This window comes from Humulus lupulus, chromosome 5, assembly GCF_963169125.1.
Source record: "Humulus lupulus chromosome 5, drHumLupu1.1, whole genome shotgun sequence".
Taxonomy (NCBI): Eukaryota; Viridiplantae; Streptophyta; class Magnoliopsida; order Rosales; family Cannabaceae; genus Humulus; species Humulus lupulus.
Window position 1 is genome coordinate 218,207,880 of NC_084797.1, and position 16,716 is coordinate 218,224,595.

The 16,716-nt window shown below is 36.9% G+C and overlaps 2 protein-coding genes across 5 annotated transcripts; both read right to left on the reverse strand.

Moving 5' to 3' along the window:
* Window positions 1–6,267: 6,267 nt before the first annotated feature.
* Window positions 6,268–7,412, reverse strand: LOC133778185 (subtilisin-like protease SBT3.3). 2 transcript variants are annotated; one of them, XM_062218049.1, is made up of 3 exons: window positions 7,073–7,412; window positions 6,879–6,970; window positions 6,268–6,544 (listed from the first exon to the last, which is right to left on the reverse strand). In XM_062218049.1, exons 1-3 carry the CDS (start codon window positions 7,169–7,171, stop codon window positions 6,406–6,408), a joined length of 330 nt encoding a protein of 109 aa, XP_062074033.1. In that variant the 5' UTR covers window positions 7,172–7,412; the 3' UTR covers window positions 6,268–6,405. The 2 variants fall into 2 exon arrangements, with proteins under 2 accessions (XP_062074033.1, XP_062074032.1); XM_062218048.1 differs by having other exon boundaries at window positions 6,268–6,779; window positions 7,073–7,381.
* Window positions 7,413–7,947: 535 nt separating this feature from the next.
* Window positions 7,948–11,784, reverse strand: LOC133778180 (subtilisin-like protease SBT3.8). 3 transcript variants are annotated; one of them, XM_062218044.1, is made up of 10 exons: window positions 11,493–11,773; window positions 11,304–11,395; window positions 11,056–11,153; window positions 10,729–10,884; window positions 9,956–10,629; window positions 9,789–9,874; window positions 9,449–9,694; window positions 9,244–9,358; window positions 8,838–9,030; window positions 7,948–8,749 (listed from the first exon to the last, which is right to left on the reverse strand). In XM_062218044.1, the coding sequence occupies exons 1-10, from the start codon at window positions 11,595–11,597 to the stop codon at window positions 8,175–8,177; spliced, it is 2,340 nt and encodes a 779-aa protein (XP_062074028.1). In that variant the 5' UTR covers window positions 11,598–11,773; the 3' UTR covers window positions 7,948–8,174. The 3 variants fall into 3 exon arrangements, with proteins under 3 accessions (XP_062074028.1, XP_062074027.1, XP_062074029.1); XM_062218043.1 differs by having other exon boundaries at window positions 9,244–9,694; window positions 11,493–11,784; XM_062218045.1 differs by lacking the exon at window positions 11,304–11,395 and having other exon boundaries at window positions 11,493–11,767.
* Window positions 11,785–16,716: the final 4,932 nt, after the last annotated feature.

Genomic DNA, 16,716 nt, shown 5'->3' on the forward strand with positions numbered 1-16,716 from the left:
AACGGCGAAGGGCCGGGAACGGCATTGGGCACGTTGAGTGCAAGGCTGAGAACGGCAAGGGGCCGAGAGCAGCGTTGAGCACGTAGAGTGCGAGTTGCCAGGGCGAGTCCCTAGAAGGGTACCTGGGATATCCTCACGGCGTGGTCCGCGAACCCAGGGCTTGGTAAACGCCTGGGACGACTAGGTCGTACGTGTTTAGCCACTGTTGGCCTGTTTATATGCTTGTTATATGTGTTGCATATGTTATCTGTTTGTGGGTTTTCTTGCTGGGCTTCGGTTCACAGATGCTCTGTGGTGCAGGTAAGGGTAAAGAGAAGATCAACCAACCATGAGTACAGCAGGCGTGAGGTGGCGTGTACATGTTTGGCCAGCCTGGCTGCCACAGCTAGAGGTTTTTGGGAGATGTTTGTAAATGAATCTAGATTTTGTCGTTTAGCCAACTTAGTACAGTTTTTATGTTGTAGATATTTCTAAACTGTATTTGGGATCCTAAGTGTAAAATTTTTATGATTTACTATGAAAGACTACTACTTCTAATGTTTTATCTTTGTTTACGGCCTAATTACACTGTTTGACTTAAAACCTCGATTAGCGAGTTAAAAGCACGTTTTAAACTCACTTAGTAACGGCTCTAAGGAAGTAGGGCGTTACAACTGTCAGTCATAATCCCGTGATCCGTAAGGGGAAAGACCGGGTAAGCTGTGCAATCCCACACCGCCTGGGGAAGGTCAAGTGTGATGATTCTAAGACTGTGTAGGTATGGGACTACACAATTGAAGAGGGCTTAAATGGATTGATGGGTACTACCTATATCAACAAGATGCATCTTTTTTTCAGTAGCCCATCACTTGAGAACTCCAAAGTTAAGCGTGCTTGACCTGGGGTAATCTAGGGATGGGTGACCTCCTAGGAAGTTTTCCTAGGAAGCATGTGAGTGAGGACAAAGCACGTTGAAAAGACTCGTGTTGGTTTGTAGGGCCAGTCGTCATTCCAGAAAGCAGGCATAGTGAGTGGGGCGTCACAATACTACTGAAGATGAGCCTTCATGACGAGGAAGGTGAGACTCATTTCTTCGTCGAGGAGGGCGTTCATTTTCTTGAACCTTTCGTTGTAGGCATCAATGAAAGGTGTGCAGTGGAAGGGACCCGAAAAGAAACAATTAAGACTCTAGGGACCAACTATGAGTAGAGGACTAATGAATGAAATGACTCAAGGAGTAACACTTACCAACCCTAGCGAAATCCAGGAGAAGGGTTGGGTTGGTCAGCGTAGGGAAGCCATTGGCCCAGAAGAAGTGTTACTTGTAGTCCCTCGCGTGGTTCTCATTACCGCATGGAGACTTGTACTCATCACCAGGTACGTATGCTTCATCAAAGTATAGTACCTGTCCCGATCATCCTTCTTCGGGCATTGTCGGAAGCTGTAGATATATAATATCTTAGTTGGAGAAAGAGCGAGCCAATTCTGCCTCTTATACATAACAAATAGTTCGGCCAGCACCCGATATCCATTCGGGGATAGCTGGAATGGTGTTATGTCGACAAACTTCAAAAAGTCGACATAAGACTGGTGCAGTGGCAAGGTTGCACCAGCTTGGAGATGAGATGCACTCTAGTCTCCGAGGCCGTGGACGCTCTCATGCACTCTCTCGCTATCTCGAGACAAGCACACCCACATGCTACGGGTGTCCACCCCTGTAGTGGGTAAGAATCCTCTCCAGAGATCCCTAGTGTTTGAGCTTCATGGGGGTCACCTCCGCCTCGAATCCTTCAGCGGTGTAGATTTTATCCGTTAGCATAGGACCCATGTTTGCCTCTTCCTCTGAGATGCCAGGTCAGAGGGGCCTCTCCGCCGCCAGGGCGTGGTCTTCCCTTACCACGAGAGCCTGACTACTCTTCACCACTTGCTTTCCCTTCTCGGGAAGTCTTCCTACTTCACGATCCATCTCTATTATCTTGGAGTCGAATGCGTAGAGTACCTGTTGGTATAGTTGTTGAAGCTCCTTGGACATTTGAAACATGAAACCAAACAATTAATGTTATGACCCGAAGAAAGATAGGCCAAAACGAGAACCCCTAACACTACTGCTCGGGGAGTGGAGAATAAAGAAGATTTCTAAAGGAATAGAGTGTCCTCGGGGCTAAAGGATGGTTGCCAGAGAACACTCCCAGAAATTTTGAACATCGCCAGAATCTGGGAATTTTCTAGATCCCAGTCGAATGCCCAGAAATGCGAAAAAGTTGCATAAAATGTGTAATGGGCCATTTTGACCATTTTTAGCGTCAAAATATGCCCAGAAAGGTCTAAAAAAGGTCAGAATGACCTCTGAAAAGCCAAAAATTCAAAATCATTGACATGCACCTAAAACCCTCAACAAAATGGAAAAAATAAACTCAAAGCCAAACAAGAACGGAGAAGTGAAGTCTTACTCGAAATGAAGCGCTTGTATGTGTTGAAGTGAGTCCGGACTTTAAAAAATTGTTTGTCGTCTGACCAGAAGTAGGATGATTCTCACCAACCGTCCAGAATGTCGAGAACTCAGAAAATGTGTGAGATTTGGGAAGCTAGAAAGTGAAGAAGAAGAGGGAGTTTGAAGGTTCTGAGGTTTTGAATTTTAAATTCTAAAGTGATTTATGAGAGGCGATTCTCGAGTTTTATACTCGAAGAGCTTAGGGTGGGAGCAACTCCACCTCGACTATTGATTACCTATGACGTAGGCACTCGAGAGTAATCCAACGGTCAGGATTCAAAAGGCATGGATCATGATCATTAGCACGGGAAATAGACACCTTAGGTACGAGGCGAAAAGACATCTAGGGTACATATTAGACGTTTTGGGTTGTGGAGTGGACTCCTCATTAATATCACATATTGATGGGCCCAACAATAGGGAGTCGACACGTGGAATTAACTTTTCAAGAGTGTGACGTCATGAAGAGCCCAAGCATCCCCCCCCCCCCCCCCCCCCCCCGAAGACCTTTCAAATTACTCCACTCAGTCTAAGTCTCTACTGTCCGAGGACAAGTGTAGACTTTGGGGGCAAATGTTGTCTGTGTTTTCACCACTGGACACGTGGCAGTCATTAGAGGAGTAATTAAGCTCTTCAAGTGCTAATGATGTTTCGTAGAGCTCGCGTAGAGCTCCTCAGAGTGTAAAACTCCTCCGAGTACTATGATTCGGTCCGATGTGGATGTCTCCAAGTGAGGCCACGCCCTGAGTTCCATCCTCGAGGCACAAATATCTCCAAGTGAGGCCACGTCCCATGGTCTATTTCCAAGGCGTGGATGTCTCCAAGTGAGGCCATGCCCCAATGACCATTCAGGTGGTCCTTTCACTTTCTTCATTCACTAATTCTCCGGGTCTAGGATTTTTTCCTCGGGACCTGGAATAACTCCTAGATGTCAATCACTGCAGCTGTGGCCCACCAGAAGATCGTCTGACAACTTTTGGTAAGCCTTGAGTAGTGGTGCCGAGTTCGTACACTCGACAATCGACATTTTCCACAACGTCGCCTGACATGGGCGAACGTTTAGCCGTATTCTGACACTGTCAGATACCTGTTCCCTGTAATGTTCGTGGGCAACTTTCTACAAATGGGCCCTGTGCAATCCGCCTGGACCCATGATCTTTATTAGTGCATCCCCATGTAATTAATTAGCATTTACTCCCCAAATAATCGAGAATGTTGTATTAATTATCCATTAAGGATATTAATGATCCAGATCCCTATAAATAGTGCTGAGATATCTCTTTGTAAATGGTTCAGAACTTTGGCTAGTTAAGCATTGTAAACTCAGAGCAATATATATGCTGCCTGAGAATCCATTGAAGCTTGCTCAAACAAGCTTCAAACTCACTAATACCAAAGACTCGTGGACTAGGGCTCTTTTATACCCTGAACCACGTAAAACCTCTGTGTTATTTTCTTCTATTTACTGTCAAGTTTTTAGATTAGGTTGACAACGAAAAAGACAGTCAACACACATTATTTATGATTCAAAATACTAATTATTATCTCAAATAAAATTTAAAATATATAAACAAATTTACATACATACTACAAAAACACATAAATAAAGATAAAAAATAGGGTTTATATATTTTTGCACCTTGTGTTTCGGCCTATTACTTGTTTGGAGCCTATGTTTTGACAAATCACTTTTTCGAGCATGTGTTTTGTAAAATGGTTCAAGTAAACCCCTAAACCCGATTTTGATCATTTTTTTTTAACTAAAATCACAAATAGTTCACAAAATTAATAACTCAAAACAAAAGTACAACCATTCTACCTAACAACTGTATTGTTGTATCTATTTTTTTTTCATCAAAACCAGATTTAAAGGTCTATTTAAATAATTTTACAAAACATGGGGTCCAAATAATAATTTATCAAAACATAGAGACCAAACAGGTAATGTGACAAAATACATAGTCAAAAAATGTGTAGATCCTAAAACACATGAAACACTATTAAAAATTTATATATTGAACGGGACCCCCATCGGGGTGGGGAGTGTCATCCTTGTCCCAGTCTCGTTTAACATTTGGGGGTAAAAAATTATCTATCTCTGTCACATACCCCATTTAGACAAAGAATCCCCATTCCATTAGGGGCGAGTATCCAAGGGGGCATCCCCATGGAAATAATAAAATAATATATTCTTATATAATTTTAAAAATCAATTTAGGTAAAATACTTATGAACTTTATAAATTGAATATTTTTTTAGTAAAAAAGGTATATTTATTTCATAGTTAGTTATATTTTTCTATTACTCAAAATGAAGGCATGATTGAAATCTTAATTATTATCTCGGACATAGACTTTTAAAAATTTAGAACAATTTTGAAAAATAAAAAATAAAGCTATATTAAATTTTTGATGCGAGACATGTCACATAATAACAAAATGTTCAACATTACACAATAAAGAAATATTAAATATTTTAATTAAGTATGACCTTCATTGATGTCACATAAGAACAAAATGCCCAACATTACACAGTAAATCAATATTAAATTTTTAATGCAAGTATGACTCTCATTATAATTGATATCACATAATAACAAAATGCTCAACATCACACGCTTAAGCAATATTAAATGACATTAATAATAATAATAATAATATAGAGTGGATCATGAATTAATTTTGAGTAATTAGCGGTAAAACTCTCTCATCTATACTTTCTTATATACTTAACCCCTAATTTTTTTTTTCGGCGGTGAAACCTCTCATTCCACGATCCCGTTAGCAAATTTAAGATCTTCGTTTATTGTGGCTGTTAACTGTCAACAAGGATACACTTGTCCATAATTTATTGGGCTAAATATTAAATAGCAATGCCATGTCATCATTTTAAAATTATTTTAAATTAATAAATAAATAAAAATAATTTTTATTTAAAAAAGATTGATTAAAATTAAAAAAATTTACTTAAAAAACTTTAAAAATTAAAAAAAAAAAACCTAAATAATATTTCTCTATGTCTTCCCCGCTTCCTCTTCTTCTACTTTCCTTCCTCTTCTTCGCCTTTGCCTTGATGTTTTCGACCCCTTCAACTCGCGATCCATGGCTGGACCTCCATCTCCGCCTTTGCCTCATCGTTTATGAGCCTAGCAACTCGCGATTCATGGCTAGGTTGAGGTTCATGGGTTAGGGTTTTGAAGGGTCGTGGGCTGATGCTCAGGTTCTCGGGTTTGGTGATTTGACGACAGATCTGGGCTGGGTGAGAGGATAAGGAACTAGGCAACGAAATCCAAGTTTCATTTCATGGGTCTGAGTTTTCGTTGAAATCTAGGTTTCATGTGTACGTAGGAGTTAAAATCTGAGTTTTTGGTGTTAATTTGTTGTAATAATTATTGTCTGATTGTAAATTTTGGGTTAATATGTTGTTTATTGATGTAAGATTTGTAAAATTTTGGGTTTCAACTTGGGTGTTCATCTCAAATTTCGGTGAGAAGAAGAAGAGAAGAAGAAAAAGAGTTTAATGTTATTTTTTTTTTTTATATTTTAAATAAAAATTATTTTTTTTATTTTTACATATATATATATATTTTTTAGAATTTTTATTAATTTAAATTATTTTTTTATGACATGACATGAGATTGATATTTAATAAGTGACCCAATAAATTATGGATATGTGTATCTTCGTTGATAGTTAATAACCACAACAAACGAAATAAAAAGAATTGCAATTTAAGTGTATAAGAATGTAAATATGAGATTGTTTTGCCGCTAATTATTCATTAATTTTGATCAAAACTGAGATAAACGGTCATAATTTATATTTCAAGTAAGAATGTGGTTTACTTTCTCCTTCACATAATTAAGATCAAGGAAAATAGCCAAATCACAAAGATAGAGAGAAAGAGAGCTAATAATAAACCTGTGTCGACTATGCCTATAATAACTCCATCGCCATTTTTGCCCTTATGAACAAGATTGGAAGGTACTTGAGAGGAGAGGCCAAGGAAATCCCAGCTCCTAGTTGTTTGCAGCCTGTGCAGACTATTTGGAATGACAGCAACAACTCCAGGAAGCTTGAAATTAGACCAATAATCATTTAAAACTACTACGTATATACATATATACTATATGAATAATGGAGTAATGGAACTGTGTTAGACTAATTGGGTTTCAATATTATATGAATTATTGGCATAATGATAAGAGTTGCCAGCAATATCTTGAGCCTGAGACTCTGTGAGCTTCGCAGCAAAACCAGAAAAACCATGTCTGTAGCTGTACACCATCAATTCTACCGCCTTCTCTTTACTGCCCCATTAGACATCCAAAACCGTTCTACTCATTCATAAGTTTTTATATTGTAACTATTCGATGTATATATTTATGTATTTGAATGCATGTATTTACCTTCCAACTATTTTGGCAAGCAAATCATGATGACAATCCGTGATCAAATCAGGATCATGGTGCTTCTTTTCACCCAGATAGACGATGTGAATCTGAAACGAAAATTGAACTGATGAAAATCTTGATTTTATGTACATTTGAAGTTGACATTGAAGACTAGTTTCATGGAAGAAGATATGGATGTAAAAACGAACATTATTGGTCTTAGCCGCCACCATTGTTGCCATTCTCTGGCCAATTAGAACAAAGACAAGCCAAGCTAAAATGAGCATGGAGGTAAGTGGGACATTCATATTGTGTGGTATCTGTTTCACAAACACAGATGAGAGGGTTGATCTCAGATCAGATCAAATGGGTTTAAGTTCACTCTTTGATCAGTTTCGCCAGGGTCCAAATTAATCACTGTTACTTCAGTCTTTTTTTTTTATTAGTGGGAACTTTCTACTGAAACCATGTCTTCTTTGACAGGTTCTCATTTTTATATTGATTGCCTTCTTATCTTTATTTTTTGTCTAGAATCTATACACACGCAAACTTAGAAGAATTTCCGTGTTATATTTTGACACCATTGTAGAATGGTCAAATTTTGCGCTTGAATCATGGCTCAATTTTCCATCTAATATGGCCCCTCATACCACACATTTTTTCTTCAAGACATTGACAACTTGAGAAAATATTTCTATCTTAATCATAGTAAAGCAGCCCCAAAGTTTGAACCACATACAAATCCATTTAGTGCTACCTTCACCATTCACATCACATGTAGTTGATAGTGTCTGTAATTTAATAAATGTTTGTTATAATTTTTTTTAAAAAAGGTCAGATGTATTATCTAATTTAGCCAAAATATAACTGGTGATTAGTTTTTGTTGTTAACCTTTAATTAAATTACCATTTGGAATTTAACTTCAATGTCTTAACTCTAGTTTACCATTACTCTATGCTCAAATAAAGATATTACAGGGTTATTTATTAGTACAATACCATAATAGGTACCAAACTAAATGATACCTATTTATTTCCAAAAATTAATATATATGTGTATATAACTACTAAAGAACATACAATATAAATAAATAGAACCGGATCAGAGAAATTTTATTAAGAAATTAAAATAAACTCCCCTCAGAAAGTTTTATTTACACCATGGAATAATGGCAAATTTATTGACCGGCAGATTAGTATTATCAATTTTTTCACAATAAACCACCACACCTTCAGTGTAGTGGGTGGCCCTCATGGCTTGGTACCCATGAGATTAATTATATATAATATTATCCCTATAAATAAGTAGCCTTAATACTCGTCACCATAAGGTTGAAACATCTCTGTTCTCACAGCCAAAGGAATCCTCACAAAATGCACTCTATCAGACCAAGTTAAGCTCCCAAACAAGTACTGAGTATTCATTTGGAGAGTTGTGGAGAATGTGACCTTGAAGGAGACCTTCTTAACCGTAGAGTTGAATGTCAAGACATCAGGTCTTACTGAGACAACTATACCAGATGGAGGCTCAATTGTTGGTCTATAAGTGGAGTTTTGAGCTCCAACATTTGTGACTGTTCGTGTTACTGTAATGGAAGTACTCCTAATGCTTGGTATGATAATAGAAGGTAAGTTAACATCTAGAACAGACAGTTTTCGAATTGGACAATTTGTCACATTCCCTGTGAGCTGAGATATAACAGAGTTGTTGTAATGCATTGCACAGAGATAATGAATGCAGTCAGCCATGTCCATGTCGTACACTAGTCCAGGGTCAGCTGCTGCATTTGGATTTACAATGCCTCCTCCATAGTCGAATGGATCAGCCAGTTTTGGGGGCGACCCTTTTGCAAATATTGGTGAACCAGATGGACTAGTCCTCCATGCTGCATTAAAATCATCATCATTGAGTCTTTCAACATCTTTTGTGTATGAAAGATTCTTTCGAGAAATGAAATTGGAAATGGGAAGTACCAGTTGTGACAAGTGCTGATTTAATGGCAGCAGGAGACCAAGTGGGATGCAGTGCTTTCAGAAGAGCTACAATGCCTGAAATGTGAGGAGTTGACATGGAAGTTCCTGAGTGCATGACGAATTCCCCATCCGCAAATCGGTCATGAGGAGAAGTTGCAGCTAAGACGTTCACACCAGGCGCAGTTATATCTGGCTGTTACACACATAATAACATTACAACAGCAGTAAGAGACCCAACACTTTGTGTTGAGCTCTCTTTAACCCCACTTAGTTAACTTCATGAACAATGAAAGCCCTTCAACTCAAAATTTAATAAACTTTTGATCGGTTCAACAGATTCATATCATTTAACAACTGCATTAAGACCAAATAAAGAAGAAAATAAGAAGTATAATAAATGTCATACCTTGAGGATTGCAGGTTCAATGGAGTTAGGTCCCCTTGATGAAAATTGGGCCACTTGAGCTGATAAAGGTCTTCCGACAACTGTTTTAGAAGGGCTCAACTTAGCAAGAGGGATTCTGTGTGAAAAGAAAACAAAAATTACTTTCTTTTTTTTCTTAAAAGAACAAAACACAAAGAAACAAGGATGATAATATCGATCATCTAACCTGGTAGACCGAATGTAAAAGAGAATTTTGGTGCCAACCTCATAATCAACTTCAATACAAGGGAAATCACCAGGACATGGGTATAAGCCACTCGTTGGATGCTTGGCTACAATAAGACCAACTCCACCGGCAGCTTTCACAGCGGCCGCAGCACTCATTATAGTAACTGGTCGAGTCATTGAGGTGAAGCAGAGCACCACTTGTCCAGCAACATTGGTCTGATTTAGTTGAAGAGCTTCACAAACTCTGTAAAAGGGTACATCAAACCATGCTTACTTCGACTACAAATCAAACTTTTTCTCAAGTTTTTAAACTTCATTATTGTGGCATAATTAGCTACCCTGATGCAGTAGGATCAAGCCCGTTTGACTCTGGATATAACAAGCCAGTCAGACCGACCCCCCTCCCGTCATAGATAGCCTTTCCCTGCAATTACCATGTAGACATATTCATTTTACTATTCAGGACAATCACCTAAACCCCAACTAAATAAATAAAAAAAAGTACCGTTAAAGTTTTATTGTTTCCTAGAGTAATAGAAGTAAGAAACTCTCGATCTATGGAGCTTGCCGCCACGGTCAAAATCCAAGGAGCAGTGTTCTGAACAGTCTGAGCTGAAGGCCCGCTGTTCCCAGCTGCACAAACTACACTAATCCCCCTCGCCACAGCATGAAACGACCCCGTTGCGATGCCGTTTCGTTCATCCACATCCGAAAACATAGGAATCTGAAACCCAATCGAGAGCGACAACACATCGACTCCGTCGTGTATGGCTTTATCAAACGCCTTAAGTATATCCGCCGACGAACACTGCCCGCCTTGGAAGTTCCAACACACCTTGTATACGGCCACGCGTGCGTTCGAAGCACCGCCGCGTGCCGTGCCGTTGGCAAGGCCTTTGTAGCTGACATTACCCACAAACGAACCGGCGGCCGTACTGGCCGTGTGCGTGCCGTGCCCATTTGCGTCTCTTGCGGACAAGTACTCGATCTCCCCTGATGCGTTTAGGGGCTTACCGTACTCGGCCAAGAACCCTTTTACAAACCACCGAGCTCCGATGATTTTTTGGTTGCAGTGCTTTGTGGGATCGAAGCTTTCGCCGGACTCGCAGACCCCTTTCCAGCGAGACGGAACTGGGCCAAGCCCATTTTCGCTGAAGGATTTAGACTCTGGCCATATTCCTGTGTTTGTGGGGTTGATTGATTAAGCGGCCATTGTTGTACGAAGCATGAGAAGAAAGAAGAGGAAAGTAAATATAACAGGAAAGAAAAAAAAGAAACCTGTGTCGAATATGCCTATAATAACTCCATCGCCATTGTTGCTTTTGTGAAGAAGATTAGAAGGAGCTTGAGTAGTGAGGTCAAGAGAATCCCAAGTCCTCGTTGTTTGCAGCCTGTGGAGGCTATTTGGTATGACTCGAACAACACCCGGCAACTCTGAAGTTCACCATATATTATTACATTCTTGCATACGTAAGCATATTCATACATATTTTGTCAAATATATATCTATATATATGTATATGTATATTCTATGGACTGGAAATGTGGGTGACTAATTGGGTTTTAATATTTCATCAATTACTGGCAGAGACATAAAAAACTTACCAGCAATATCTTGAGCCTGAGACTCAGTGAGCTTAGCTGCAAAACCAGAGAAGCCATGTCTGTAACTGTATACCATCAATTCCGAAGCCCTCTCTTTACTACAACATAAGATACCCAAACAATTAACATAAATTAAACAAAACCATTCTACGCATAATTTGTTGTTTTCCTTCTTATTCTTTTTTTTAAAAAAAAAAATCTGTGTATCTACGTGTATATATATATATACACACACACTATATATGCACCTTCCAACTATTTTGGCAAGCAAGTTAAGATGTGAATCAGTGACAAAATCAGGATCCACGTGCTGTTTTTCTCCCATATAAACAATGTGAACCTGCCTCATAAAATGAAAATTTGAACAGTTTATATGAAACCCAGATGAAAGACTAGTTCAAAAATGATTTATTTATGAAATATATATAGAAACGAACATTGTTAGTCTTGGCCTCCACCATTGTTGTGGTTGTGTGGTCATGCAGAACAAAGATAAGGCATAGTAAAAGTAGCAATGGAGTAGCAAGTAGTGGGAAATCCATTGTGTCTCTTCTTCTCAAAACCAGATAAGTACGAAGTAATATAAAAGGGTTGATCTCAGATGAATCTAAGCTAAACAAACATTTCTTTCAAGCCAATTATAAACCAAAAATGACAGACTGAAAATTTATGCTAAACAAACATTTCTTTCATCCCACTGCTTTATATACAACGGTCTCAGGCGGCCGGTTAAATTCGGAAAGTTGAATATTCAATAATAGTGAAGTGTGGCCAATAAAGAGATTTACGAAGTCAAGCATTTTGGATGGACTAATACACTTTAGTTGATAATCTTCTCGTCGTTACTTATATGTCATGTTATTAATATAAAAAATGTCATTTTTTTAACAATTATTTATATAGCTTGTTCTTATGAAAACGGCGTCAAATTTTACAATAGAAAGTTGTTATGGAAGGAAAGTTCTGAGATTTTTCGACAAGGCTACTTGTTTTCTAATTTATTGAGTTGTTACGCTAGTTTCCGTGTTGATTTGCCGGGGCTGATACAAGTCTTCATTCATAGTTCTTATTATTAGAGTAAAACCTCCCAAAAATATTAATCTATATTGGATTAAATCTTATATATTCATTGAAAGTTGATTACTTACTCTTACCAATTACACACTTGATTCAACAAAAATCATAGTGCAAAAAAATAAAAAATAAAAAAATTACACAATCATTTTACATGGTTCAGCTATGATTTCTCATAGCCTAATGAAATTATAGCAAAAGTTTAGTAAACTATATGATTAAAGTGGTGTTAAATAAAGATCAAAATAGATGTTATATTTATTATATTTTATTAAATAAATGCACACATACTAAAGAAATTTCAATATAAATATTGTACTTCTTTAAATATGTTACAATTAAAATATGTTTTCGATAAGACACTAATAAAGTGATCATCAAAGAAAATGTTATATTATATATTATACACATATAATTGTATATATATTATAACTAGTCGATGCTAAAATTCTAATTATGATGATATTAGTATAATAATCTCGTCATGATATAATCCAAATATATAAAATTTAAGTTATGTGAAACTCTTACTTTTTATGTTTTTAATTATATATTTGATAAATTGTAAATTAAAAATAATATGAGATGCAAAAATAATATTATAGTGTATAATAAAATTTATATTAAACATTTTTTTAAAAAAATATCTTTATATTAATGTGATTTATTAATATAAAATTACTAAAATAAAAAATATTTTAAAATGAACAAAATAAAAATATTTAAAATTTAAGTATTGTTTATGTTATTATTATATTAAGGGTAAATACCATTTTGGACCCTTTGTTTTGCAAAAGTTACCGATCAGCCTCTGTACTTTGTTAAATGACAATTCGGATCTTGCGTTTTGTAAAATAGAACAAAAGAGTACCTTATACCTAATTTTGGTCAAAAATTTTTCAATTATAAGATAAATTCTCATGTCGTTAGTGATGCGATGGTTCAGAGAAGCAAGAAAAGTGGTCGAGAAGCTAAGAATGAAAGATTATATTTGAATATTTTTTTTACCAAAATGGGGTATAAGGTACTATTTTGTTTTATTTTGTAAACACACAGGGTCCAAACGGCCATTTAACAAAACAAAGAGTCCGATCGGTAACTTTTGCAAAACATAGTCTAAAATGATATTTACTCTTTTATTAATTTATTTTAAATATTTTAATTTGGATTAATATATAATAAATAAGTATATATATTTAGATAAAAAAACACATTTATTTTAGTTTTTTCAAAAAGAAGTTTTTAGAAAAAGTTAAAAGTTGGGTTGTGTCCGCTTTAGCTTTTAGCTGTAGCTTCTGCATAAATTATTCAATAAACTGATTTATGACTGTTTACAAAACACTTTTATTGCACAACTTTTTCAGAAAGCAGCTTCTAGCTTTTCTAAAAGCTGTACCAAACTGGCCCTTAGAGTTATTACAAGCATTTATACAGAAAAATAACTCAACACTCTCTTTTGAATTGAATCAAGCAACATATAACCAACTCCCTATTTTTAGTGAAGATCTTCAAGCAACTAAACTCCCGCTAGTATAGTGGTTTGCTGGACTCCCTCCAGCTGTTGGAATCCCTCCAACTTCACCTTGACCAGTTATATTTAAGAACAAACTCCACATTGTAATAAGTTATAATATTTCTAGATTTCGTCTCAAGAAATATACCTCTATTTATTAATAATTATCTTAATATTGCTCATAGGTTGTGTTACAAACAACATATTCATACATAGATTTTACATTGAGGGAAAAATATTTTAGAATTTTAACATGACAATATTATATATAAATACATGTATGTACTATTAAGATTTCTAAATAATTTAGTATATTTCCAATATTATATATACATTGTAGCTATATCTCTCTAAGTATTTTTGTTTATTAATATCTATACAATAAATTTGACATGTTCTACTAATTATTAATTAGTTTTTACTTAAATGGGTATTGTTGACTGACTTTTTCATCAAAATTAATCTGAAACTTAAATAAGAAGAAGATCAAACACAAGGTTTTTTTACATGATTCAGGCTATTAATTAGCCCTAGTCCACGAGTCAATTGTATTGAGGATGAAGAACTTGCAAAGTTTTAGTTCTCTTAGAATCCAGACAACGTTTTTGCATACACTGAAAGTCAAGATCATTTTACAAGTGATGTCCTAGCCCTATTTATAGGCAACCGAGGGGATTAAAGTTATTAATGGGAGCTAATTACAACGATCCTTTCCATAATAGGATTAGTTATCTATAAATGAAGATTTTCCTTCCATTAATAGTCAGTGGGCCCCATTGGATTTTTGGCAGGTCCAATACAGGGATGTCAAGCCCACTGCTTTATTGGGAAAAGTTTGTTCTGGTACTTGTTAGAGTGGTAGTAGCACATTTTCCCATGTCAGGTGGCTTTGTGAGACATCATTTTTACCGCTTGTATGGACCCAGCAGCACGATCTCTACAGCCACTGGGTGTCAGTCAGGTGTCTGTGGTCCTAAGTGTCTCTCTGGTTGACACTTGGCAAGCGTAACCCTTCCCAGGAGGAAAGGTTCTTAGCACACACATATCACATATATGCCAAATATGTCCGAAATGGCCAAAATATGAAAATCACCCAATTAATCAGAAATTGGTTCACATGCATATTTAATACACCTAAACATGCATCTGATCATTTAATAACATAATAAATCAGTTATGGCCCTCCCGACCTCCTAATCAAGGTCCTAAACCTTATTAGGAATTTTGGGGCATTCCAAAGTGTGAACGACACTCTATGTTCCAAGCAGCTATAGAGCCGTGCAAGCGTATATCACGCTTCCGGGTTGGCCCAGCCATAACGGCCTGCGTTCCACACGCTATTACTGATCACGACTTATAAGTTGAGCTTTTCAATCAGATACAAAAAAATAAGCATTTATCACTTAATACAGATATGTAAAGTGCAATTCAATCATGTTTAATCAAACAATTCAAGCATTGTTATAACCATGTTCCATAACCGGGGCTCAAGCCCTAATCTCAGTCCAGGTGCACTTTTCTTACCTCAAGTATTTAGCAAACTAGGTACGGCAACCCTGAGTGTGATCATTTCCTCTCGATCCTAGAGGTACACCCTAGTCACAACCATAATAAGGAATATTAATAAAAAATTGAACCAATAAGGCTTCCGAACCAAGTCCTAGCCTCTGGGGCCTTGAATTCTACTAAACCAGGAAGTAGAATCATTCTCAAGCCTTTTGATTCGAGTATCCAAAACCCTAAGCCACATCTTCCAAATTTCCCTTTTTGAGCCGTGGCACCGCCCAGTTGCGCCGCTGCCCCACACTAGACCGAGGTGTCAGTCTGAATTCTTAGGCAATTTGCGTCGCGACGCCAAACTGGGTAGAGAACCCACCAATAATTTTCTCACATTTTGAGCCGCGACACTAAGGTGTTCCGAGGAAAACCCCAGCCTTGAAGATGTTCAGGTGGGCCGCAGCGCTCAAACTAAGTGCTGAAGCGCTACCCTGGAAACCCATAAAACCAATGATTTCTAAAATCGCATTCCAAAACACAGTCTCAACAAGAATTAACCATCTAAATGGTCCCATCAACACAGAAATACAAAGTACAACCCTCAAAACCCACTAAAACATACTCAAAAACCAAAACTCAGAAATTCTTCAAGAATACTCAAAAACAAAACATACAGACTTTAAAGATTGGATTGAGCTTAGAGAATTTGAATTCCTACTATTCTCCCCAAGCTTCACAGCTTCTAGACTCCCAAGGCAAGCTCCAAATCCACCAAGCTTTACTCCTAAGCTTGAATTCACAAGTTTTCTTCAAACCTTAATGAGCACACACACACAACGGAGAGAAAGAGAGAAACGGGAGAGAGAAAGTGAGTGAGAGTAAGTGTTTCCCTTTTTGAGTTAATCAACTCAAGTTGGGTATATATCAATCTAATGGTCCAAAATCCTCCACTTCACAACTTTCCTCTCAAAGCCCCTCAAGGGCAAAAGGGTCATTAGACAGTCTAATCCCATTAAACCTCCAATTACACTTATAATTCCCAATTAATTCCACTGTTAACGAAATACCACTGTAACGCCCTAGTTAGCCCAAGACAATCACACTGTGTACTTTAAATAGTGCTTAACTCGCTAAACGAGTCATTAGGTCATAAACGCGCATCTAGGAGTTATTAATAGGCCAGGGTAAAAATCTCAGTCAAAAGGAATTGATATATTTTTTTATTTAAAACGTTAAATTGTACATGGGCCCATAAAAGTGTTTACAAAGTTATTTACAATCCAAAATGGGTCATTACAGTATAAAAGTTACTGTTATATTATTTCATATAATATAATATTAGATTAATTAATGTGACAAAATGTGATTTGTCACACCTTGTAACATATTATTGAGAGTCACAAAAATTAGACACATGTGTGTGCCCAAATGTGACATATTTTAGAGTTACAAAATCACTTACAAATTTGTAACTCCCAAATATTACCCAATAATGTGTATATTATATGTTACACATTTGAGATTGGATTTCACAAGGTCATGATGATATATGACTGTTGGAGACATGTTTTTAACTC

What these genes read in the sequence shown, in the direction of transcription:
- LOC133778185 (XM_062218048.1), bottom strand. Translation starts at nt 7,171, where the DNA reads ATGAATGTCCCACTTACCTCCATGCTCATTTTAGCTTGGCTTGTCTTT. An exon ending in TGGCGGCTAAGACCAATAAT is followed by an intron (nt 6,971 to 7,072) that starts GTTCGTTTTTAC and finishes TTTTCGTTTCAG; the next exon opens with ATTCACATCGTCTATCTGGG. An exon ending in CTTGCCAAAATAGTTGGAAG is followed by an intron (nt 6,780 to 6,878) that starts GTAAATACATGC and finishes CTAATGGGGCAG; the next exon opens with TAAAGAGAAGGCGGTAGAAT.
- LOC133778180 (XM_062218043.1), bottom strand. Translation starts at nt 11,597, where the DNA reads ATGGATTTCCCACTACTTGCTACTCCATTGCTACTTTTACTATGCCTT. An exon ending in TCAGGCTCAAGATATTGCTG is followed by an intron (nt 10,885 to 11,055) that starts GTAAGTTTTTTA and finishes GGTGAACTTCAG; the next exon opens with AGTTGCCGGGTGTTGTTCGA. An exon ending in CTTGATCCTACTGCATCAGG is followed by an intron (nt 9,695 to 9,788) that starts GTAGCTAATTAT and finishes ACCCTTTTACAG; the next exon opens with AGTTTGTGAAGCTCTTCAAC.